We start from the raw sequence: 20,331 nt of genomic DNA, 5'->3' as shown, positions 1-20,331 counted from the left end.
CTACTGGGCTAAAATCCAAATATCTTTTCAGCTCACAGTCTTATGGGTAAAGCGATGGCTAGAGAGTAGTTATCTTCCACCTTCTGGTCAAATAGCCAGAGAAGAAATCTCTCTCAGCCAGCTGAAGCTTCTTAACTGTTTTTCCCAAGGTTCCATGGGAACTGTCTACCCATCTCTGTTGACTGGCATTTCACAAAGTTCTGAGTGCCTTTTCTTTTTGCAGATACATTTGTCATTGCCCAATATCTTCATTTACATTACTCATTTTTCTAATTTATAGTATAGTAGTACACATATGTAGTAAACAACAAATCCAGTATTTGAACCCATCCAGGTCCTCTGACACCAAATTTAGTGCTATCAGCACAATATCATGCTCTTACTCTTAAGTTATAGCTATTACTACGACAGACTATGGTACCCGATATCACAATTACATTTAGCCACCCAAAAAAGGTTAAATTAGATTCAGTAATTTCTAATTACTAGTGCAGAAAATCCTGGGCTTCATTTAAGAAATGTCAATCCAAAAATAATTATTGTCAAATAAGAGGTAAGCTTTAGGTGTAGGGAAAATACCTACATATTCAATGGTTCATCAATAGCAATGCCTGACAAGTGTATTAGCAGGGGGTCAGGAATTAAAGTTTAAAAGGTCTAAGAGAGAGAGAGGGGACAGATAAAAAGGAGCAGTACTTCCTCTCTTGGGGAGAGCTACACAAGGGAAGGTGAGAGATTTGATCAAGATCCAGAGCTGAAAGGTAAGGAGGAAATCCCCTTCAATCTCTGGTTTCTTCCCTTAATAGATATTATCCTGATCCCCTTAACACATAAGATAAATAAGATGTTCAGTTTCTTTTGGATTAATAAGATCTATTTATTCTTTGTAGTACTTAGGAATGGTAGGGTTAGGGTAGAGGGAAAATAAGGAAATCCCTAATTTCTATTTTAACCTAAATTCCCCTCAGGGGTTGAGGGCTCAGGTCTGGAGACCTGAGTCCCTGGTGAGATTGTGGAGTCAGGCTGTTGAATTTTCCTGATATAAAGGGATGTACAGTTACTGAAGAGATCAATTGAAATTCTTCTTATCTTCTCCAAAGGGAAAAGTCTCTATCTACTACTGAGGAAGGATGTCTAATCTGTTTTTCTTCAGATAGATGAGGATCACAACAGGTTGAGCTCAGCAAGATGCTCCTCTCTCTTCAAGTTCAGAAGAGAGAAGAACCCACTCTCCAACTGCTGATCTCCTTTTCTTGGCTAGAGGTTCTAGCCCATCCCCCATTGACAGCAGAATTCCATTCTCTTCCTACATGATGTTTCCCTGCAAACCAAGTCCTTGCAATGCAGTCTGTAACTCTCTCATTCACACAAAACACTACTGACCCACTGAAGGAAAAGTTCTAAAAAACACTGCAAGAAGATAGCAAAGTAAAAACAGGGTTTGCTTGTCTCCAAACATCATCAAAATAATGCCTCAAAAAGAATTCTGGAGCAGCAGAAGCAACAAAAAGAAGGGGTGAAACAATCTTCTACACCAAGACAACTTAGAAAGTTGACAATAGAGCACATTACAATAGTAAGCCTTGAATCACTGGAGTGGCTTTCAGAGCTCACAGGCTACAAAGAATAAGGGATTCAGAAAACTGGTCAGAAAAGGATTACAGGAGACCCTATCCTGGCAATGGTAGTATGGCTCTGTTGCAGTGCCCAAAGTTGCTTCCAGGTCACAGTATCAGGGTGAGGAAGTACACTAGCAGGATCACAGAGACTCTGTCCACAACATCAGGGTGGAAAAGAGTGCTTATGGTGGCCCATAGACCAGAGTACAGGTCCTAAGCCTCAACTTAGATCACACTACCCTGGAATAACTGAGAGCTTGTAGACCCCCAAAGCTAGCTTTGAAAGGAACAAAAAATCTGAAGCTTTAAACAATGTCCCCCTCCATCCCAGGAACAGAGATCAACTTGAACTTAAATTTAAAAGTAAAAAAATAAATTAGAAAAATGAGTCAGCAACATAAAAAGAACCTGACCATAGAAATTTTATTATGGTGACAGGGAAGATCAAAACCCAAATTCAGAAGACAATAAAATCAAATCAGCTACATGCAAAGTCTCAAAGAAAAATGTGAACTGGTCTCAGGCCCTGGAATAGTTCAAAAAGGATTTTTTAAATCAAATAAGAAAGATAGAGGAAAAATTAAAAAAAGAAATGAGTGACGCAAGAAAATCATGAGGAGAGATTCCACAGCTTGGTAAAGAAGGTCCCCCCTAAAACTACTAAATAAAACCTCATCTGTATCCCCCAAAAAGATAAAAACAAAAGGGAAAAGGATCTAATATTTATAGCAATTCTTTTTGTGGTGGCAAAGAACTGAATTTTGAGTAAATGCTGATCAAATGGGGAATGGCTGAAAATTTTACTATATGATTGTGATGGAATATTACTGTGTATAAGAAATGATGAGCAGGATGATTTCAGAAAACTCTGCAAAGACTTATGTAAACTGATGCAAAGTGATGTAAGCAGAATCAGGAGACCATTCTACACAGTAACAGTAATATTACATAATGGCCAATTGCAAATTACTTAGCTATTTTCAGCAATTAAATGATCCAAGACAATCTCTAAAGAGTTATGATGAAAAATACTATCTATCTACAGAGAAAGAACTAATGGAGTCTGATCAGATCAAAGCATAGAAAAATGTTTCTAAACCCTCACCTTCTGTTTCAGGCAGAAGAGTGATGAGGGGTAAACAATAGGGGTTAAGTGATTTGTTAAGTAATCACATACCTAGTAAGTATCTGACACCACATTTGAATCCAGCATCTCCCATCTCCAGGTCGGGCTCTCTACCCAATGAGCTACCTAACAGCTCCCAGAGGATAAATTTTTAAATTTATTTTTCTTATTTTTTTTTTGTCTGTGTTTTCTTTTACAACATGACTAATATGGAACTATGTTTTGCATGGCTGCACATATATAATCTATATCAATCTGCTTGTTGTCTCAGGGAAAAGAGAGGAAAAGAAAGGAGGGAGAGAATTTGGAACTCAAAATTTTAAATGTTAAAAATTATTTTTACATCTAAATTGGGGAGGGGGAAATTAAATATTAAAAAAGAAAATAACACCTTAAAAAACAAAATAGGCCGAATGACAAACGCGGCACAAAATCAACTGAAGAAATCAAAATTGTCCCTGTGGAAACTAATAATTCCATAAGACATCAAAAAAGAATATAACACAGTCAAAAGAATGAAAAAAAAATTAGAAGAAAATGTGAAATATCTCATAGGAAAAACAAATGATCAAGAAAAGAGATCAAAGAGAGACAATTGAAGAAAAATTCTTAGTTTATTTCTATAATAAAAAGTGATCATATGATCATGGGTACAAAGGAAATAGCTAGCCTAGCTCCAGAAGGCAAGGAGGGTTGGCTATTGACAAAGTAAATAAATCTTTACAATGTAAATAAAAAAAGAAAACAAACAAACAACCCATTGTCTCACATATTGGGGAAAGAGCACAATTAATTCTGAAATCAAAATCAACTTTAGACTCTCCTCTTTCATACACAATCTTACCTTAAGTTTCTTTTTCCAGACAGATTGCTGCTTTTCTTCCTCTTCTTCAATTAACTTGAGGGCCAGTTCTTTGTTAACCTTTGGCAGTTTCTATTAGAAAAAGAAGAAGCTTAACAATACTTAAGAGTACATCTTTTGAACACTTAAAAATTAGCTTTGAGGAAGCATTATATGCTTGTGATTTAATTTACATAGGAAACTCCCACAAAGAGAAATTATTTTCTCCAGTACAGACTAACTTTGCTTTTCACTGCATGAAAGCAATGAAAAATTAAGTGACTTGTCCAAGTTCACATAATTAGTATATGTGAAATATAGGATTTAAACTCATTTCTTCCTTTATCCAGCAACAATAAAAAAATATTTTCTAATACGTTTTGAAGGGGAAAATGTCTATAACAAAGCCAATTTTAAAATTTAAGGTGCTTTTACCCATAACTCAATTCTATTAATCTTTTGCTTACAGTATGATTTAGTGTGCTCCTGATACATTGTACTTAGAAATAAGGTGACAGAAGATTTTTTTGATAGGTTTTCTTTTTTTTTTAAACCCATACCTTCCACCTTAGAATCAATATAGTGTATTGGTTCTAAGGCAGAAGAGCAGTAAGAGCTATGCAATGGGGGTTAAGTGACTTGTCCAGGGTCACACAGCCAAGACGTGTCTGCAATCAAATTTGAACCCAGGACCTCCCATCTCTGGGCCTGGCTCTCAATCCACTGAGCCACCCAGCTCTGCCCCCTTTTAGGTAGTTTAAAAAGACCCTCTACCTCTTCTCCAATTTCTGTGGCCCAAGATACAGGACAAACTAAGAAAAGCTGTATGTAAGTCAGGAATACATTATGGGGCAAGAAAGGCCAAACTGCTTCAGAACAAAATCTAGATAAAAATCTGTCAATACTTCAAATTATGCTTCCTTTGTTTAAATATAATTCCTATTTTGGAGAGGTTTAATAGATTGTGAAGATTATAGAAAATGTGTAGTCCTCCATCTTGTTCCAAATAATGCTTCCTTTTTCTTTAGATACCTAGTATGAAATAATACCTTTTAAGTTTAAAAATTTTTTTCTAATCCCCCAATTTAATATTTTAATAACTGATAAATTGGGAAGGAAAGAGAATTTGAAACAACTTGAAAAGACAAGTAATTTTTCTAAATAATATATAATGAAATTGCCAAAAATCTTATCTATAAACATATATAATAGGGTAATCAACAACTACAATTTGTAGTCAGGTATTTTTCCCATAGCCAAAGACAAATGCACTAAAATAACAAAAGTATGCAAGAAATGGTCACTGTGGAAACAAATAACAAGAGAGAGAAAGAGAAGAAAAGGAAGGATAGAGGGAGAAGGGAAAATGAATAAGGAAAGAGGGAAAGAAGAGGAGGAGATAGAATGGAGAGAGGGGGTGGGAAAGGAAGAGGGAAAGAAAGATTAAAGGTACATAAATAAAATATCAAACATGCATAAGAAATGTGCTCTGTGGAAAGAAACAATAACAACATAGAGAAAAAAGAGAAAGACAAGGGAAGGGAAAAAAAGGAGGGTGGAGTGAAAATTCAAGAGAGTAGTATCAGACATTCTCAGAATGAATTAAAATCATCCTCTCTTGGCATATTTCCAATGTTACAAATGGGTATTAGCTATAAAATATGCCTACCCACATAAGTAAAATATTATGCTTAAATAGAAAAGCACACTCAGCAAAGTAGATAAAATGCCAGGCCTAATGTCAGGACATCCTATCTACTATGCCACAAGACTACTACATAAAATAATATGAGTTTATATGTAAGTCTTTGAATTAAAGATACTAATTTACATTTTACACAAAATCAAGTTTTAAGAGACAAACAGCAGATTGCATTGATTCATAATATAGCCTTGTGAAATGCAACCATGTTTTTTAAAAAAGGAATGCTTCCTATAGTAAGATTCAAAAGTGGGATTATTTACCTTTAATTTGACTCTTTGTGCACGAGTTTCTTCAATCTTCTGTCTAATTCTATCTTTTCTGTATTCTTCATATGCAAATGGATTTACCATCAATTTCACCTTTTTTTTTTTACAAGGAAAATAAAAAAAGACAAGCAATATAACTGATAAGTACTAGGGATAGAATTTTTAAAAACACAGATTCTTTAAAATAACATACTATGAGAAATATAAAGGAGAAAAATCACTATATGTTCACTATACATTCAGTTTCTGACTTAAAGTAATCTTAATTATATGTTTACCTTATGATAGAGTCTTATATCCATGAAAAAACCATGCATATATGCCCGGAGTAAAGGTGATCCAATGAGGTGTGTAAGGCCTAGGAGGGATGAAAAAATTCAGTTAAAAAAATTTCAGAGGGGGAAAAAAACTTTATCTAAATTTGATTACAGTATTATAAATCCAACTGCATTTAATTTAATTTCATTGATTTTGTATCAGTCAGAAGTCTTGGTATTTGAAAGAACTATACTTTTGTATGAAAGCACCAGGAAACTGAAAATCTCTACATGCCCTTCTGCCCCACTAACATTATCGCTTGGGGTTCTTATTTTAAATAGTGAGTAATAAATATAATAGTGAAAAGAAATTATTTTGAATTGAGTAGAATTAAGGATGTTGTACCTTGGGATAATTGAGACTTTATCTTTTTAGCAAACACTTTAGCCACATTCTAAAAAAATTATATTTTTGAAAAGTAATTTCTATGATCTCTTGATGTATCACATTTATTATGAATTTCAAAACTGAACAAGATGAAAATCCAACTCAAAGTTACTTCCACTCTTCACTTTCTTCGTTATTCTTCACATGAAGGTAAATACTGAGAAAAAAATCATACAACCATTTCAATGGGGTCAATCTTGCTTAGAAGATGATGTGTGAGCTAAGCCCTAAGGGAAACTAGGGGTCTAAGAATTCAAGAAAAAGGAGCTTTCTAAGCAGAGGAGAGACACTTTGTAAAGGTGAGAACACAAATAAGCCCAGTTTGACTTGAAAACAAGAGTACTTGAAAGGAGTGATCTATGATAAGCCTAGAGAGGCAGGTCAGTTGCAGAATAAAGGGCTTTAAAATGATAAACAGAGGAGTGGGCATTTGATCCTAGAGGCAATATTTTTTTTCTCCCTTTCACCATCAAATGCAGCTGTTTGTTGCCTCTCCTTTCTTACTTCCCACTCCATCTAGAGATATTTGTTAGGACTTTGCAAATCCTAAAGCACCATATAAATGGTTCCCTACCCACCCACCACACACCTCAGAGAGCTATCCCTTATAAAAAAAAGAAAAAATAATCAAGCAAAGATAAACAAGTGCAATATTATATGTAATGTTCCACACTCGCCACCTGTTCCTGCAAAAAGACACATCCTACACATTTTTGTGTAAAATTATATTTTAACAATGCTACACAGGATTAGATTTGTCAGTTTTATCTAAATCTTCCTATCTTTCTAAGTATGTACTTAGCTTTACTCATGAATAGATTTATACATTTTTGGAAGGGTTCCAGGGTTCTCTCGATGCTGATTTTAACATATTTTTAAAATACATGTGTATTTTCTCTCTTCTGAAGAAATGTTTTAAAAATGTAAATATATAAGGAAAGTAAAGAGATGACATACTGAAGTAGATATGATTAAGACACAGCTTCACAAAAAGCAAAATTTTTGAAATTAAGAACTTTTAACTACTTACTAATAGCTACTTCTAACACTATCCACTAGAAAATCTTGTCTTTTCTAATACATTCACAGGTGCTACTATGCATCTATTTCTTTCAAAGAAAACAAAATCTTGTCTAAGCTTGAGAGAAAAATGAATCCTCCTTAAGTTTTCCCATTCTGAATGACTTATTTCATCTTTACTCTGACAATACTTTTGGCAGAAAGAGCTATACTTTAACACAGAAAAGAGGGTGCCATGAGACAAGTGAAATAGGTACTTCAGAGGAATTAAGTGACATATTCTGCTGCTTCAAGAACTAAAATACACATGAACAAAAGGGAATTTAGTATGTGAATTCTAACATTAAAAAGATGAGGCTTTTAAAATTTTATTCTGTGTGGTAGAATATTTTGTCCACAACACTCAATATGGGTTGGATCAGATTAAAATGTACATGAGAAATACTGAACAAAAACAACAAAGCATAGGAAATGGGGATATGTGGTTTTCAAAGTCAATCTAGTTGCAGTCTTTAGGAATCCTTGTATATGATTTAATGGCCCCATTTCTATTTGAGTTTGAAACCACTGTTCTAACGTATGCAAAAGGTCGTCATTTGGAACCTGCCTGAACACTTCTAATGATAAGGAGCTAACCTCATGAGACAGCACTAATTGACAGGAAGTTCTACCTAATACAATGCAAAAGTATTCTTTTCTGCAACTTCTACCCAAATATGTAGTATTCCTTATTACTGCCAATAACCTCTAGGATTTTTGGTCTACTCTCATCAGTTTGAAATAAGTATAAAAGTTATAGCTCATTCTTGACACTCATAGTATGAATAAATCTTTAATCCAATGCTAACTTGTCTCATTATTGAATCCTGATTGGTACCTCAGGAATGGAATGAACATCAGCCTCAGTAGACCAGAAAAACAATTTACATGGTGACCATAATGAAAATAATATAATAACATAAAAAAATGAATGAAAACACTGAAAGATTTCTCTGATCAATTTAGCAACCAATAATAGCTTCAGAGGACTTGATTGTGAAGCTTACTACAAGGAGATGGTAGAGAATGTATATAAGAACATAGTCAGTATGTTCATTTGTTTTCACTGACTATTGGATTCTTCTAGGAGATGAAATATGACTCCTATAAGGTGTTGATGATGTTGAGATACCAAGGTTGGTTTGGTTCCTTAGTACTTCTCAATGAAGGAGGCCTATGGGCCTGCTTCCCTGTGACCAGTGTGCTGTTCAATCTCCCAAACAGGTTTGTAAAAACAGGACAGGGATTCATTCTGAAAACAAGGTAATATGAAGGGGAGGATTAAGTAATACTTCTAAGGGGTTCTAGCTAGCTTCCCACCTCCTAAAATCTTTTCAAGGAGATTTCTTCTTTTTCTTCCATGCTTTCTAGGCCCTGACCTGTCTGTCTAAATTCCCAGGGCTAACTGGCTAACCTGTCTCTACTTAATCCTCCCAGATTACTTTGTAGGATAAAATAGGTCTTCTAGTATCTTCAGGGTGAACCCTTTATGGAAGAGTTCAAACCTAGTTGGGTTAGGTCAGAGTTGGCTTCTAGCCTTCCCAACACAAGACAGTTTTGTACAGGCTAGCTGGTCACTGATCTTCTGCGTAGACAGGTACTTTCAACATGCAGGAACACTTATGATTTTTAAGCAAGGAAGGGTTTTCTCCAGTCAGGAACAACAGAGGTAAACATATTCAGCTCCAGTGAATAGGAAAACAAATCTCCTCCGCTTCAGAGAGACAGAGGAAGTTCCAGCTCCAGACAGCCCAAAAGACAGGAAGTGTAAGAGCCTCTCAGTAACTGATGGTGTTCACTCTTTATTCCCTCTCTGTGTTCCAGAACTCTTTGGTTCCTAGAATGTAGCCGGGTCCAGCAAACGTCTTTCTTACCTTTTTCAACCCATTTCCCCTCTTTCTTTATTATAGAGAGGTGCCCTTGGGAAGAGACAATGGTGTTATAAAGAACATTAACTAAACTACCTTATATGAACAAAAATTAAATGTAGCTATTTATCATCATCTCAAAAAAAACTGATTTCCAAGGTCAGAGAGGAATGTCATTTCTGTCTATCTGTACTACTGCTCTATTAGAACAGATAACAGGCATAACTAAAATCTATATAGGAAAACATTATTTCAGCTGAGAATTATATCTATTCTTTTTCCACATAAGAATATCAAGGAAGTATTAGTCATTACTGATATTTAAAACTTGAAAGAGAAAAAGTGAAATAACATAAATAAAATGAACATTTGTATAACTATAAGATTTTTTTTTACCTAGATTGTCAAGATCTTTTCTGGTGACAAATTTATAATCATCATAAACAGTGCTTTCTGGATTCTCTTCTAATTCTTCAGTCAAGTTGTCTAAGAATGAGCACCATCTGGGAGCAGGACCCAAAACCTGTGAGCATACATCACAATAAAGTTAAACCATGAGAAGTTACCCTTATAATTAACAGAATCAACTATTCCAGGCAATGTAACAAACATATAGTAAGTGCTTAAATATAAGGCTCAGAGCTAAGTGCATGGAGTATAATTTCCTACCCTCATGTAATTTGGTATCTAGTAAAGAGGGAATAAGACAGTTTTATAAATACCAAGAAGTATATAAAGAAGAAATATAAAATGTTTTGTTTTGTTTTTTAATGCCATGAGATTCCTAGAGGAAGTAATCACTTCAATCTAAAAAGATCAACAAAAGCAATAGAATACAGTAAAAAGACTGGTGGGGTCTGGAAAAAGACTGGTGGGGAACCTGGAAGTTCTCAGGTTCAAATCCTGGCTCAGAGACTTCCTTCCTCTATGAAGATGAGCAAGTCACATCACCTTCACCTATAAAATGAGAGGACTGGACTAGATAACCTCTGAGATACCTCCTAGTTCTAGATCTGCAATCCTGTGGTGTTTCATGGAAGAAGCAGTGAAGAAGACAAGAAAGGTCTTGGCAGTTGAAAACAGATAAATTCAATACATGTGAGGAAGAATGTGAGCAAATGCTCTGAGGCAGGAGAATGCTGGGTGAGTTCAAGGGCTATTTGGGAGTTCAGGTGACCAGAAACAGAGTTCTAGCTGACTGGAGTCAGGATGCAGAGGGTCTTTGATTATCAAAGTAATCTTTATTTTATTTACTTATGTGGATGTGAAATGTGAAGCAATGTGAAGCCACTGATAGCATTTGAGCAAAGAACTAACATGATCAAAACTAAGCTTTAGGAAATTTACTTTGGCAGCTGTTTCAAGAATGACTAGAAAGAGGAGAGACTGGACATTCATCAGTTACCAGAAGATTGCAATGATCCACTAATAAGTAAGGAGAATCTAAACTAGAGGTGGTGATGGAAAAGGAAAAGAGGATAGCAAGGTTTTCATTTGCATTATCCATTTGCCTTACTTTTTGCTTCTGTGTCACATTTCACCATTAAAGGTGCTACTGTGATATGAATTTCAGCCTGTAGAATTGGGGCTAAGTAAGGAATCAAGTCTGTATCATCATTATTGTTATTACCATCTATAATAACTACAAATATAATTCTTATTTTCAAAAACTCCTAAATATAAAAAATTTTTGCATTAAGTATGGTTTACTATAATCCTTGCTGCTTGTATTTTTTAAATTAATTCTATCAATTCCTTTTTTTCCCCCTTGTATTTACCTTCTGTCTTGGAATCAATAGTGAATATTGGTTCCAAGGCAGAAGAGCTAGGCCTTTGCCCAGGAACATACAGCTAGGAAGTGTCTTAGACCAGATTTGAACCCAAGAACTCTCACATCCAGGACTGGTTCTCAATCCACTGAGCCATACAGCTGCCAACTTGGTATCCATGTGAAGACAGAAGAGTGTTAAAGGCCCAGCAATCAGGGTTAAGTGATTTGCATAAGGGCACACAGATAGACAGTGTCTGAGGCCAGATGTGAAGCCAGGACCTCCTGAGTTCAGGCCTGGTGTTCTATCCACTGTGCAACCTAGATGTGCATATTAATAGACTTCTTTACAAGGTTATTTGTAGCCTTGAATGCTTTACTTGTCAGTCAGTCAGTCAGTCAACAAGAATGTAGTAAGTACTTACTATGTACTAGGCATTGAACATACAACAAAAGGTGAAAAAGTCACTGCTCTTATGGCACTTACATTTTGATGTTAGAGACAACATGCACACAAGTATCTTCAGATAAGATATTCCAAGGATAAATTAGAGAAAGTCTCAGAAGGAAGGCATTAAGATTAAGGAGGCCTCGGAAAGGCTTCTTGCAAAGGTGGGACTTGCAAAGCTGAGATATGAAGAAACCCAGAGAAGTCAAGCCAAGACATGAGGAAAAAGAGATCAGGCACAGAGTTGTTGAAAACGCTCAAAAGTCTGGAAATAGATTATCATGTGCATATCCAAAATGAAAAACATCTTTTCTTCTAATCTTTGCAAAAGATTTGCCCTTCTTTCTCTGCTCTAAGATAACAGTAAATCCTATAAAGCATATTCAAGTTATTTATTAATATATAAGCTAAGCAAATTGCCTAAAATAAAACACTGTATATCAACCACAGGTTATAACTAGCACCCATATCTGAGGTTGCTGACGGTCAGAAACCAATCATGAGTAAATAAAGTACTGTCTAGTAGCTATACTCCTGGTGCTCTGGCCAATTAGCACTCAGAAAAGGTCATCCACTAACTCGAGAACATACTATCTGGTCAATTTATACTTAGAAATCTTCAAAAACACTTTGAATGGTGAGGAGCCTTCCTAATTAGGATTGAAGTTAAAAGCAGTGGTTTTCCACAACATGTCAGCCAGAGGAACAATCCAGCCTCAAAAAAGAATTGCTGCTGAAGACAAAATGCCAGGATACAGATATCTGTATTGGTGTGAAGGCTGGCCCAGAACCAGAAGAAAGCTATAGGCCTAGAGTACTGTGTCCTTCATCTGGAGTATCATTTGTACCATGTACATATTCACTATCCATTCAAGATCCAAAAGCTGTAATTCATTTCTTCAATAACACATATGCTATTATAAATATAAATATAAATGAGTTATGTGTTGAGTTTTGCTTTCACTATTTGGTGGTGCAGAAGTAACAAATTAGCAAATTATTCACTTTTACAGAGTTAACTGCTAAATGTCAGAGAATGGGAAGGAGAAATTGATTCTATTCCAATCCCCAGGGATACAAAAAGAAAGAAGACTTAAAGATGACACAGGAGAGTTGGAACCTGAAAAACAACTAACATCAGTTATAGCTCCTTAAACGAAGATAGGAAATCCTTGATTTATAACAAGAGCACTTTGGTAAATGAGAAGTTTATAAATAGTAAATGCAAAGCATGAAAGAACAAGAAGAATAACTTACATTTAATATTTTTATGCTTAATAAAACAGTTTTACAAATGTTATCCCAATGAATTCTTACATCAATCCTATGAGACTGAGTGAAAAAATTATCCTCATTTTATGACTCATAGCATTATAATTCTAAATCTGGAAGGGGTATCCTAGTTCATCTACTCAAATTCTCCCTTTTTATAGATGAGGAAACTGGGGACCCTGAAAATTAACTGACTTGCCCCAAAGGCACTGTATAGAATTGGGACTTGAACTCAGTATGAAAGAGGTGGCCTCCTCTTTTATTATATTTTTAAATCAACAACAAAATTAAATTATTTACTGAGTGGGGTATAAAAAAATATTATCGCACACTGATTTATTAATATCTGGAAGATTAACTCATTAGTCTGTTTCTTCAAGATTGGAAAGAATGATAAGGTTAGTTAACAGAATTAAGAGATTTATGTAAATGTCCATGTCCACTGAACACTACATTTAAAAACATTTTAAGATAATGATGCAAAAAAAATTGTTCTCTTAAGGTACTTGAATTTATTAATGTAGCAAGTCTTTCATTAAAATTCTCCTCTAACACTGTCTCAAAGATTCTGTCAGCAGAGTACAAGGTCTATCAGGTCCAACTAAGCTAGAAAGGTTCGGTACACCTCTGATGAAATGGCCAGTATCTGAGTTCAAGGACCTGTCTCTGGTTAGAAGAATAAAAGTTTAACACAGCTGAAAAGGGTGACATTTTTCTCCCAGTGATAGCAACTCATGAAAACCTTCAACGAAGGTGTAGAACTCAGCTCAAGACTATGACAACAGAGGAGTTACTCCATATGGATAAAATCACAGCTCCTAAGAATATTTAAATAAGATATGATAGACAATCATGATAGATCTAATAATACTCATAAAATGCCATACTTAAAATAATATATTAACAGTATATGACAGTTATCAAGAAACATTTCAAAAGCACAAAAGAACAAAAGAAAAAATTCATTAAGGTGACAAAAACGAGACAATTCTGTTATTAGTATTCAAAAAATTGTAATGCAACTAAAAAAAGTAACTAGTTCATAGTTTCAGATACAATTCTTTTTTTGGTTGTAAAAAATCATGTAGGTTAATGATTCTAAAATTCAAAAGGAAATTTAAATTAAAAAAATAATAGTTGGAATCACTGTCAAATATTCCAGTAGCATCTACTACCTAACAAAGAAGCTTGTTATTAACGTAGTATATTGCATCTCCTCTCCAAAAAATTACAAACCAAGAACCTAGACTCATTGTTTTTCTACTGGGTATTATTCACAATAAACCAAAAAAATAAAATTATTTAAGTTTATGATCTTTCACTAAATAATGAAAATGTTTTTTTTTCCTCTTCTACTTGATTCAAATCCTTTCCATCATGCAATCAAACCACTGAGGGAGAACACTCATCCCAGCAGTTGTGCTAGTTAAATGGAAAAAGGTCACTATAGAAATCCTCCCTTCTGTGCAAAGCTCTGGGCATGAGGGAGGATGATGGACTTTAACAAAATACAACTTTTTATGACCCTGGTTTCCTTTTTAATTTAGATACTAATCATTTAAATGAGAAAAACAAGAAATTACAATGGAAAGTGTAGATCTGTTATTCTTTTAAAAGTTCACTGTGGGTGGGGAAAGTGGAGGAAGAAATACAGCAATCACAACAAAAGAACAAAGAAAAGAAATTCAAACCTGTTAAATGAGATGACAAAATCATAGCATTTAAATGTGGATGAGATATAATTTCATTATATTACAGCTTGGTATGGCAGAAATTTATTTTTCATAAGGGAGACTAGATGAAAATTCTTAACCATTACCTTCAAGGAATGAAACATTATTGAATAAAGAAACTACATTTCTGTGAGAATGATCCCAAAGAAGAGATATGAAGACACTTCTCTTCATTCCTTAAAGATATAGAAAGTCCACATGAAGTCCAATTTATTTTTGGATTTTTAAAATGCATTGATTGATTTTGCTGAGTTTTTTGTTTTAAAAAATGTATAATTGGGGCAGCTACCCAGGTAGCTCAATGGATTGAGAGCCAGGCCCAGAGACAGGAGGTCCTGGGTTCAAACCTGGACTCAGATACTTCCTAGCCCTGTGACCCTGGGCAAGTCACTTGACTATCATTACCTAGCCCATACCACTCTTCTTCCTTAGAACCAATACACAGTATTGATTTTAAGATGGAAGGTAAGGGTTTAAAAAAATAATAATAATAAAATTTAAAATGTATAATTGATGGAGGGGGCAGTTAGGTATCTCAGTGGATGGAGCACCAGGCCAGAATACAAGAGGAAGTCCTGAATTCAAATGTGGCCTCAGACACTTCCTAGCTGTGTGACCTTGGACACATCACTTAACCACAATTGACTGGCCCTTACCACTCCCTGCCTTGAAACTGACTCAGAATCTATTCTAAGAAACAAGGTAAGCTTTTTTTTGTTTGTTTGTTTTTTAATAATGTATTACTGGGGATATTTAAGTGGCAGAGTGGATAGTGAGTCAGGCTGGGAGTCAGGAAGGCCTTGACTCAAACCTGCCCTCAGAAATTTCCTAGCTGTGTGATGCTGGGCAAGACACCTTTAACTCCATTTGCCTACCCCTTACACCCTTTTGTTTTAGAGCTGTTACCAAAATAGAAGGTAAAAGTTTCTTTTAAAAAGGGATACAGGGGTCAGCTAGGTAGCTCAGTGGATTGAGAACCAGGCATAGAGACAGAAGGTCCTAGGTTCAACTCTGGCCTCAGATACTTCCCAGCTGTGTGACCGTGGGCAAGTCACTTTACCCCCATTGCCTACCCCTTACCACTCTTCTGCCTTGGAACCAATACACAGTATTGATTTTAAGACATAAGGTAAGGGTTTTTTTAAAAAAGGGATACAGGGAGGAAAATTTAGATGGTGTAAAAATATATATAATTTAAGCTACATTTTTACATATTAAGTTATGGGACAGTTTTAATATAAAACTAGAAATACAACAGATAATATCTAAATTCCTTTTCTGTAAAATATAGTATTAAAAACATTTAAACACTGGAATTTATGAAAAGGTGAAAAAATTTTCAGACGTAAATCCTTTCAAATTTACTCCATGAGTTGGGATGAGGACAGAATGACTTTACTACTTCTAGGAGATCTTCCCTAAAAAGGAGAAACTCTGGGGATTAGAAAATTCAACATCTCCATGGAATCCTGGTCAACTTGTAAGTTTTGGGTCAATCCTTTGTCTTTTTAATGAATTGGGTTTGCTCTGCAGAACTAAATAGCTCTTTTAAAAGGATCCCTATCAGAAAAGCTGGGCTCATAAAACCTAAATGTTCTCCTTAAGACAATGATATGGCTTGATAAAGAACTTGGGCATTCTTTTTCATAAGGCTTCTAATTCTGCAGTTGAAAAGGGCTTATGAATCTTTATGTGAACCACCCCTGAATCTGCATTGAGTTTTGCAAAATCCTGGAGGGGTAGGATGTTTTGTACTCCTTGTTTGCAGTTGCTTTGTCAGAGCAGATCCCAATGGTTAGCGCTGAAGTGGTGTACTTATCACTGCCACAGTCATTGTTAGTGCCCTTGTCTTCTTTTGTATAATTGTTAATTCCCATAGTTTCTAGTTTTGTCATTAGTTCCTTATATATTTCCATCATTTTGTCCATTTGTTTAAGGACCATCACTATCTCAGGGTCATCAATGTTGTTTTGCTTGCCCATAATTTGCTTGCCCATATTTCCTTCTTTATGTTGGTAGAGATATACCATACTAGCAGTTGTTCCAGATAAGGCAGGGAACAATTGGCCATACACCTTTATTTTCATTATTTATCTAGTCCCAAATCTATGTTAGTTGGAATACTGGACATATGAAATCCTATATGACATTATAGATTATGTCATGCAGCCCCTAGAATAACTATGACACCATGATCAGAGACACAGAGACTATTATGATCTTTTGGTATATCTTTGTTGTCACTGAACCCTGTTTCTTTGCCCTCAATCCCAGAAACTTCTTCACAATAAAAAAGTTGTTTTAAATCTGGCCCTTTAAGCAATTCCACCCCACCTCCCTACCCCCCAGAGTGAGCAGTAATGACTGTCAGATTAATCTTCCGTTCCAAGATGGTTACCTCTCCCCCCAGTCAGTTTTAACAGTCATTAACTGAAAATGGTTTTGTCCTTGACCTCTGGGGTGCCAGTTGTAAAAGAGAAGAAAGGGGGGGACTCTTCTCTCTTTAAAATGGAGAGGGGTGTTTGTCTCACTAGATGGATGTGAACCCCAGTGAGAGGTTGAAGGGAAATGTGGAGAAGCAGAAAGGTTGAGGAAAAGATGGCAGTATCTCTCCCTTTTCAATATTAGTTGACACCAGGGCTTGAGACAACCTTAGAGGCAGGAAGAACTTCCCTAACTCTCTTTCCAAAAGATAATTTAACTGGCTGTTTCCTTTGAGCACAGTATTGGCACAACTAGAAGGAAAGATGTCAGATTTCCTTGCCTACTGTTATGAGCAAAGGGATTGTAACTAAACCCTTTTCTGTGGGAGATTGTGACAACCCAGATCTGGTTTGCCAGAGCAATGGACAAGATTCAGCTCTGTATCTTGTCTCTCATCTGTCTAATCCTTACCCTTATAAAGATAGACCCAAACCCAAATCTGACTTATACTAAAGGCTTTATTGAAGGGAAAGGAAATAATAGGGTTTGAGGAGTAAGGGAAAGGATGGTAGGAGAGGATACCCTACAAAACTATTTCCATAGCAGTTAGACTTCAAGGGCTCAGGCTTTTAGGCTCCTGGGCCTTACCCCCCTTCCCAACTGACGGCTTCTTTTAATCTCTACTTTATTATAACTTAACTCAACTCTATAATCAGGAAAACACAAGTGAGAAACCTAAAAGGGAAGTGAGCAGGTTGGCTCAGATGACAGAGTCCAACCAAACTCCTTCTGAGTCTTGAGAGTTGTTATCAAGTGAAGGAATGGTTGTGGAAGGATTTCTAGATGAAAGCAGGTACACCACCAAGTAGGAAAGTCTGGCTCTTTTCCCTCTTGAGGCTTCAGATTCCCTCTGCCACCCAAGAAAAGCATCTTTCTGTTTTCCTTCTACGGCTGGAAGTGATGAACTGATCAGAATCTCCCTCAGCTCCCCATTCTCTCTCAGAATCCTCAGCTGACTCCTCAACTGCCACTAGGCTAGTCTGTCCATCAAACAGCAGGATTCTGTTTAGGGTCTCTTCTCAATCCTTACACAAAGTGGAATTGAATTCAAGTCTTCCAAATTCAGTGCTCTGTTGAATCATCCACTGGAGGTAAGCATCATGGAAAGCAGAAATAGCACTGTTTTGAGTCAAAAGATTCAGAGTAGAAATTGAACTCAATCACTTAATATGCATATGACTGTGAAAAGAAAACCCCTTCCCTCCCTATGTGAGGTTTACAATCTAGTCAGGTAAAGAAATCAAACAAACTGGCAAAAACAACAATGTGAGATTGCTATGGGAAGCATCATTGTGGGTTATGAGGATCTGAGAAGATTGTGTAAAGAAGCTAAAAAATGAGCAGAGACATGAGAGATGGGTAGCCTTTAGAAGGCAAAGGAGTAAAACAGGAGGTGGGTAAGCATTCCAGGCCAAGTAAGGGAATACATATGACATGATGAGAAAAAATGAAAGAGTACCCAGTTACAAAAACAGACCCACATGTTGCTTCTAACTCTAATGTATACTCTAAATCTGCAAATGAAGTGTTTTTTAGAGATTGGTTCTCTGATGGTCATTAATGTCATATATTTGTGAAAAAAACATAAATGGTCCATTCCCTACTATTACAACACACAGAGCAATAATTTGCTTTTTCAATGTTCTTTAAAAGGTCTAAACAGATATTTTCAATAAAGTAACCTCTTTTTTCATAAATATGCCTAAGCCTTATTATAATATTATAGATTAGAATTTGGTTTAAGCCTGATCTTTCTTGGAGCTCATTCAAAATGGATTTGGGGAGAAGAGGAAAGCTATTTATTGAAAGACTTCATTATGAAAAAGCTTTTCCCACCCACTCAAATGTGACAAGAATCCTGAAGAGAACATTAAAGTGAATGTCCAGTATACTTATTTACTTCTACTTGAAGAGTAGAATTCTATGATGTCAACTTTAAACATCTTTTAGAAATTTAGCTTCAAATAAATCAATAGTTTTCTTAAACAGTACCATTCATTTTAAGGGATTAATCAAACATTTTAACCAAACCTTTATTAGTGAAACAGTTAATGGAATTGTTTTCAATTACTTCCTCAGACAGGCTTCATGGCTGTATCAAATAATAACCTCTCAAATCAGATTTCTAGTTGTTAAATTTTACAGGATGTTTCCATCAAAAATAAAATTATGTTTAAGAGGGCTGGTTTCATTTATTACCTTTTCTCATTTTTCTTTTAAAATATAAAATATCAGAGCAATCTTAAGGAAGCTGGAATAATAGATTAGATCCATATAAGTTGTTTCCTCAAAAATCTACAAAGAGTGAATCAAACTTTGTCTATCAATCAGCAACTTTTAAATTAATCAATCAAAAAACTTAAACACCCCTGACTTAACACTAAGTAAGAGAGTCCGCAAGTGTGATAGAGGAATAATCCAGAGACTTTGAATGACAGAGCCTGGAAGAAATGCAAAGGTTTCCATCCACATAGAGGGGATGGTTGAGAAGGCTTGGAATCTTGAGGGAAAAGGAGATTCCAAAGAGAGGTAGTTGATCTCTATCTTGAGACAGCAAAGGTGACAGTCTGATCAGAGATTATCCCCGGAGCTATACAAAATCCCTCATTGAACTTAAATCACAATACCCCTCCCCCCAAAGATACCAAGAATTGTGGCAGAAACATAAGAATAAGGAACAGCATAACAAGATCTCACACAGCTCCTGTGACACCCTGGGTCTGGACATTGGCTCTGCTGTGACAAAGACCAGGGGTCACAAACCTGAACCTCTGAGAGACCAGGCTAACAAGCCCGAGACTTTGGAAGGAGGGAAAGGGAGATTATAGACAGTCAGGGATTTCCTTTCCCCTCTTTCCTATAGACCCTAACCTTTAGACATCTTTCTTACTTTACTCCTAACCACAATTGTTAGAATAAAGTTGTCAGTTATTCTAAATTGACTTCCTTGTCATAATGGAAGAGGGAGAGAGCTGATTTCTCTCTTTCCCCAAGGGAAGAGGTTCATCTAGTAAATCAGTTATTAGAGGGGAATAAAGACAGGATTAGTGAGGAGACATATTTGAAGAAGACTGAAGGTGGTAATTCATCTCATCCTCCTTCTACCTTCTGGGCATTTATCACCAACTCTTTCTCCATTATACCCAAACCAACCAACCATCTAATATATGAGTCACTACTAAAGTGGGTGACAACTCCAGAGGCCACACTGTCCTGCCCCTGGGCAGTGCTAGGCAAATTGAAAGACTACAATTGGTTCCCATAAAGTGGAAGAAGTGACAAGAAGTGATGTGGAAATAGGACTATAAAAAGTCCTGAACTTCCTATCCAAGGGGCTTTCTACTTTGGCTCGAGGACTGCTCCTAGATCTTCTCCTTTGGACTCTGGTGTTGGAGAACTTTGCCTTGGGACTTGACCTTCAGTCTACTCCTCTAGAG

At 35.9% G+C, this 20,331-nt stretch overlaps 1 protein-coding gene across 2 annotated transcripts in view; it reads right to left on the bottom strand.

Moving 5' to 3' along the window:
* NOL10 (nucleolar protein 10) overlaps nucleotides 1-20,331 on the bottom strand; it is a 139,339-nt gene that overhangs the window by 24,027 nt on the left and 94,981 nt on the right. For both annotated transcript variants that reach the window (XM_001371846.4, XM_016428129.2), the window contains exons 14-17: nucleotides 9,586-9,712; nucleotides 5,836-5,915; nucleotides 5,552-5,650; nucleotides 3,590-3,679 (exon numbers count right to left, since the gene is read on the bottom strand). In XM_001371846.4, the coding sequence (XP_001371883.1) occupies nucleotides 3,590-3,679; nucleotides 5,552-5,650; nucleotides 5,836-5,915; nucleotides 9,586-9,712 (396 nt within the window). The remainder of the gene's footprint in view (nucleotides 1-3,589; nucleotides 3,680-5,551; nucleotides 5,651-5,835; nucleotides 5,916-9,585; nucleotides 9,713-20,331) is intronic.

The sequence above is a fragment of the Monodelphis domestica genome, chromosome 1 (genome assembly GCF_027887165.1).
Source record: "Monodelphis domestica isolate mMonDom1 chromosome 1, mMonDom1.pri, whole genome shotgun sequence".
NCBI lineage: Eukaryota > Metazoa > Chordata > Mammalia > Didelphimorphia > Didelphidae > Monodelphis > Monodelphis domestica.
This window is presented reverse-complemented; position numbering and strand designations above follow the sequence as displayed.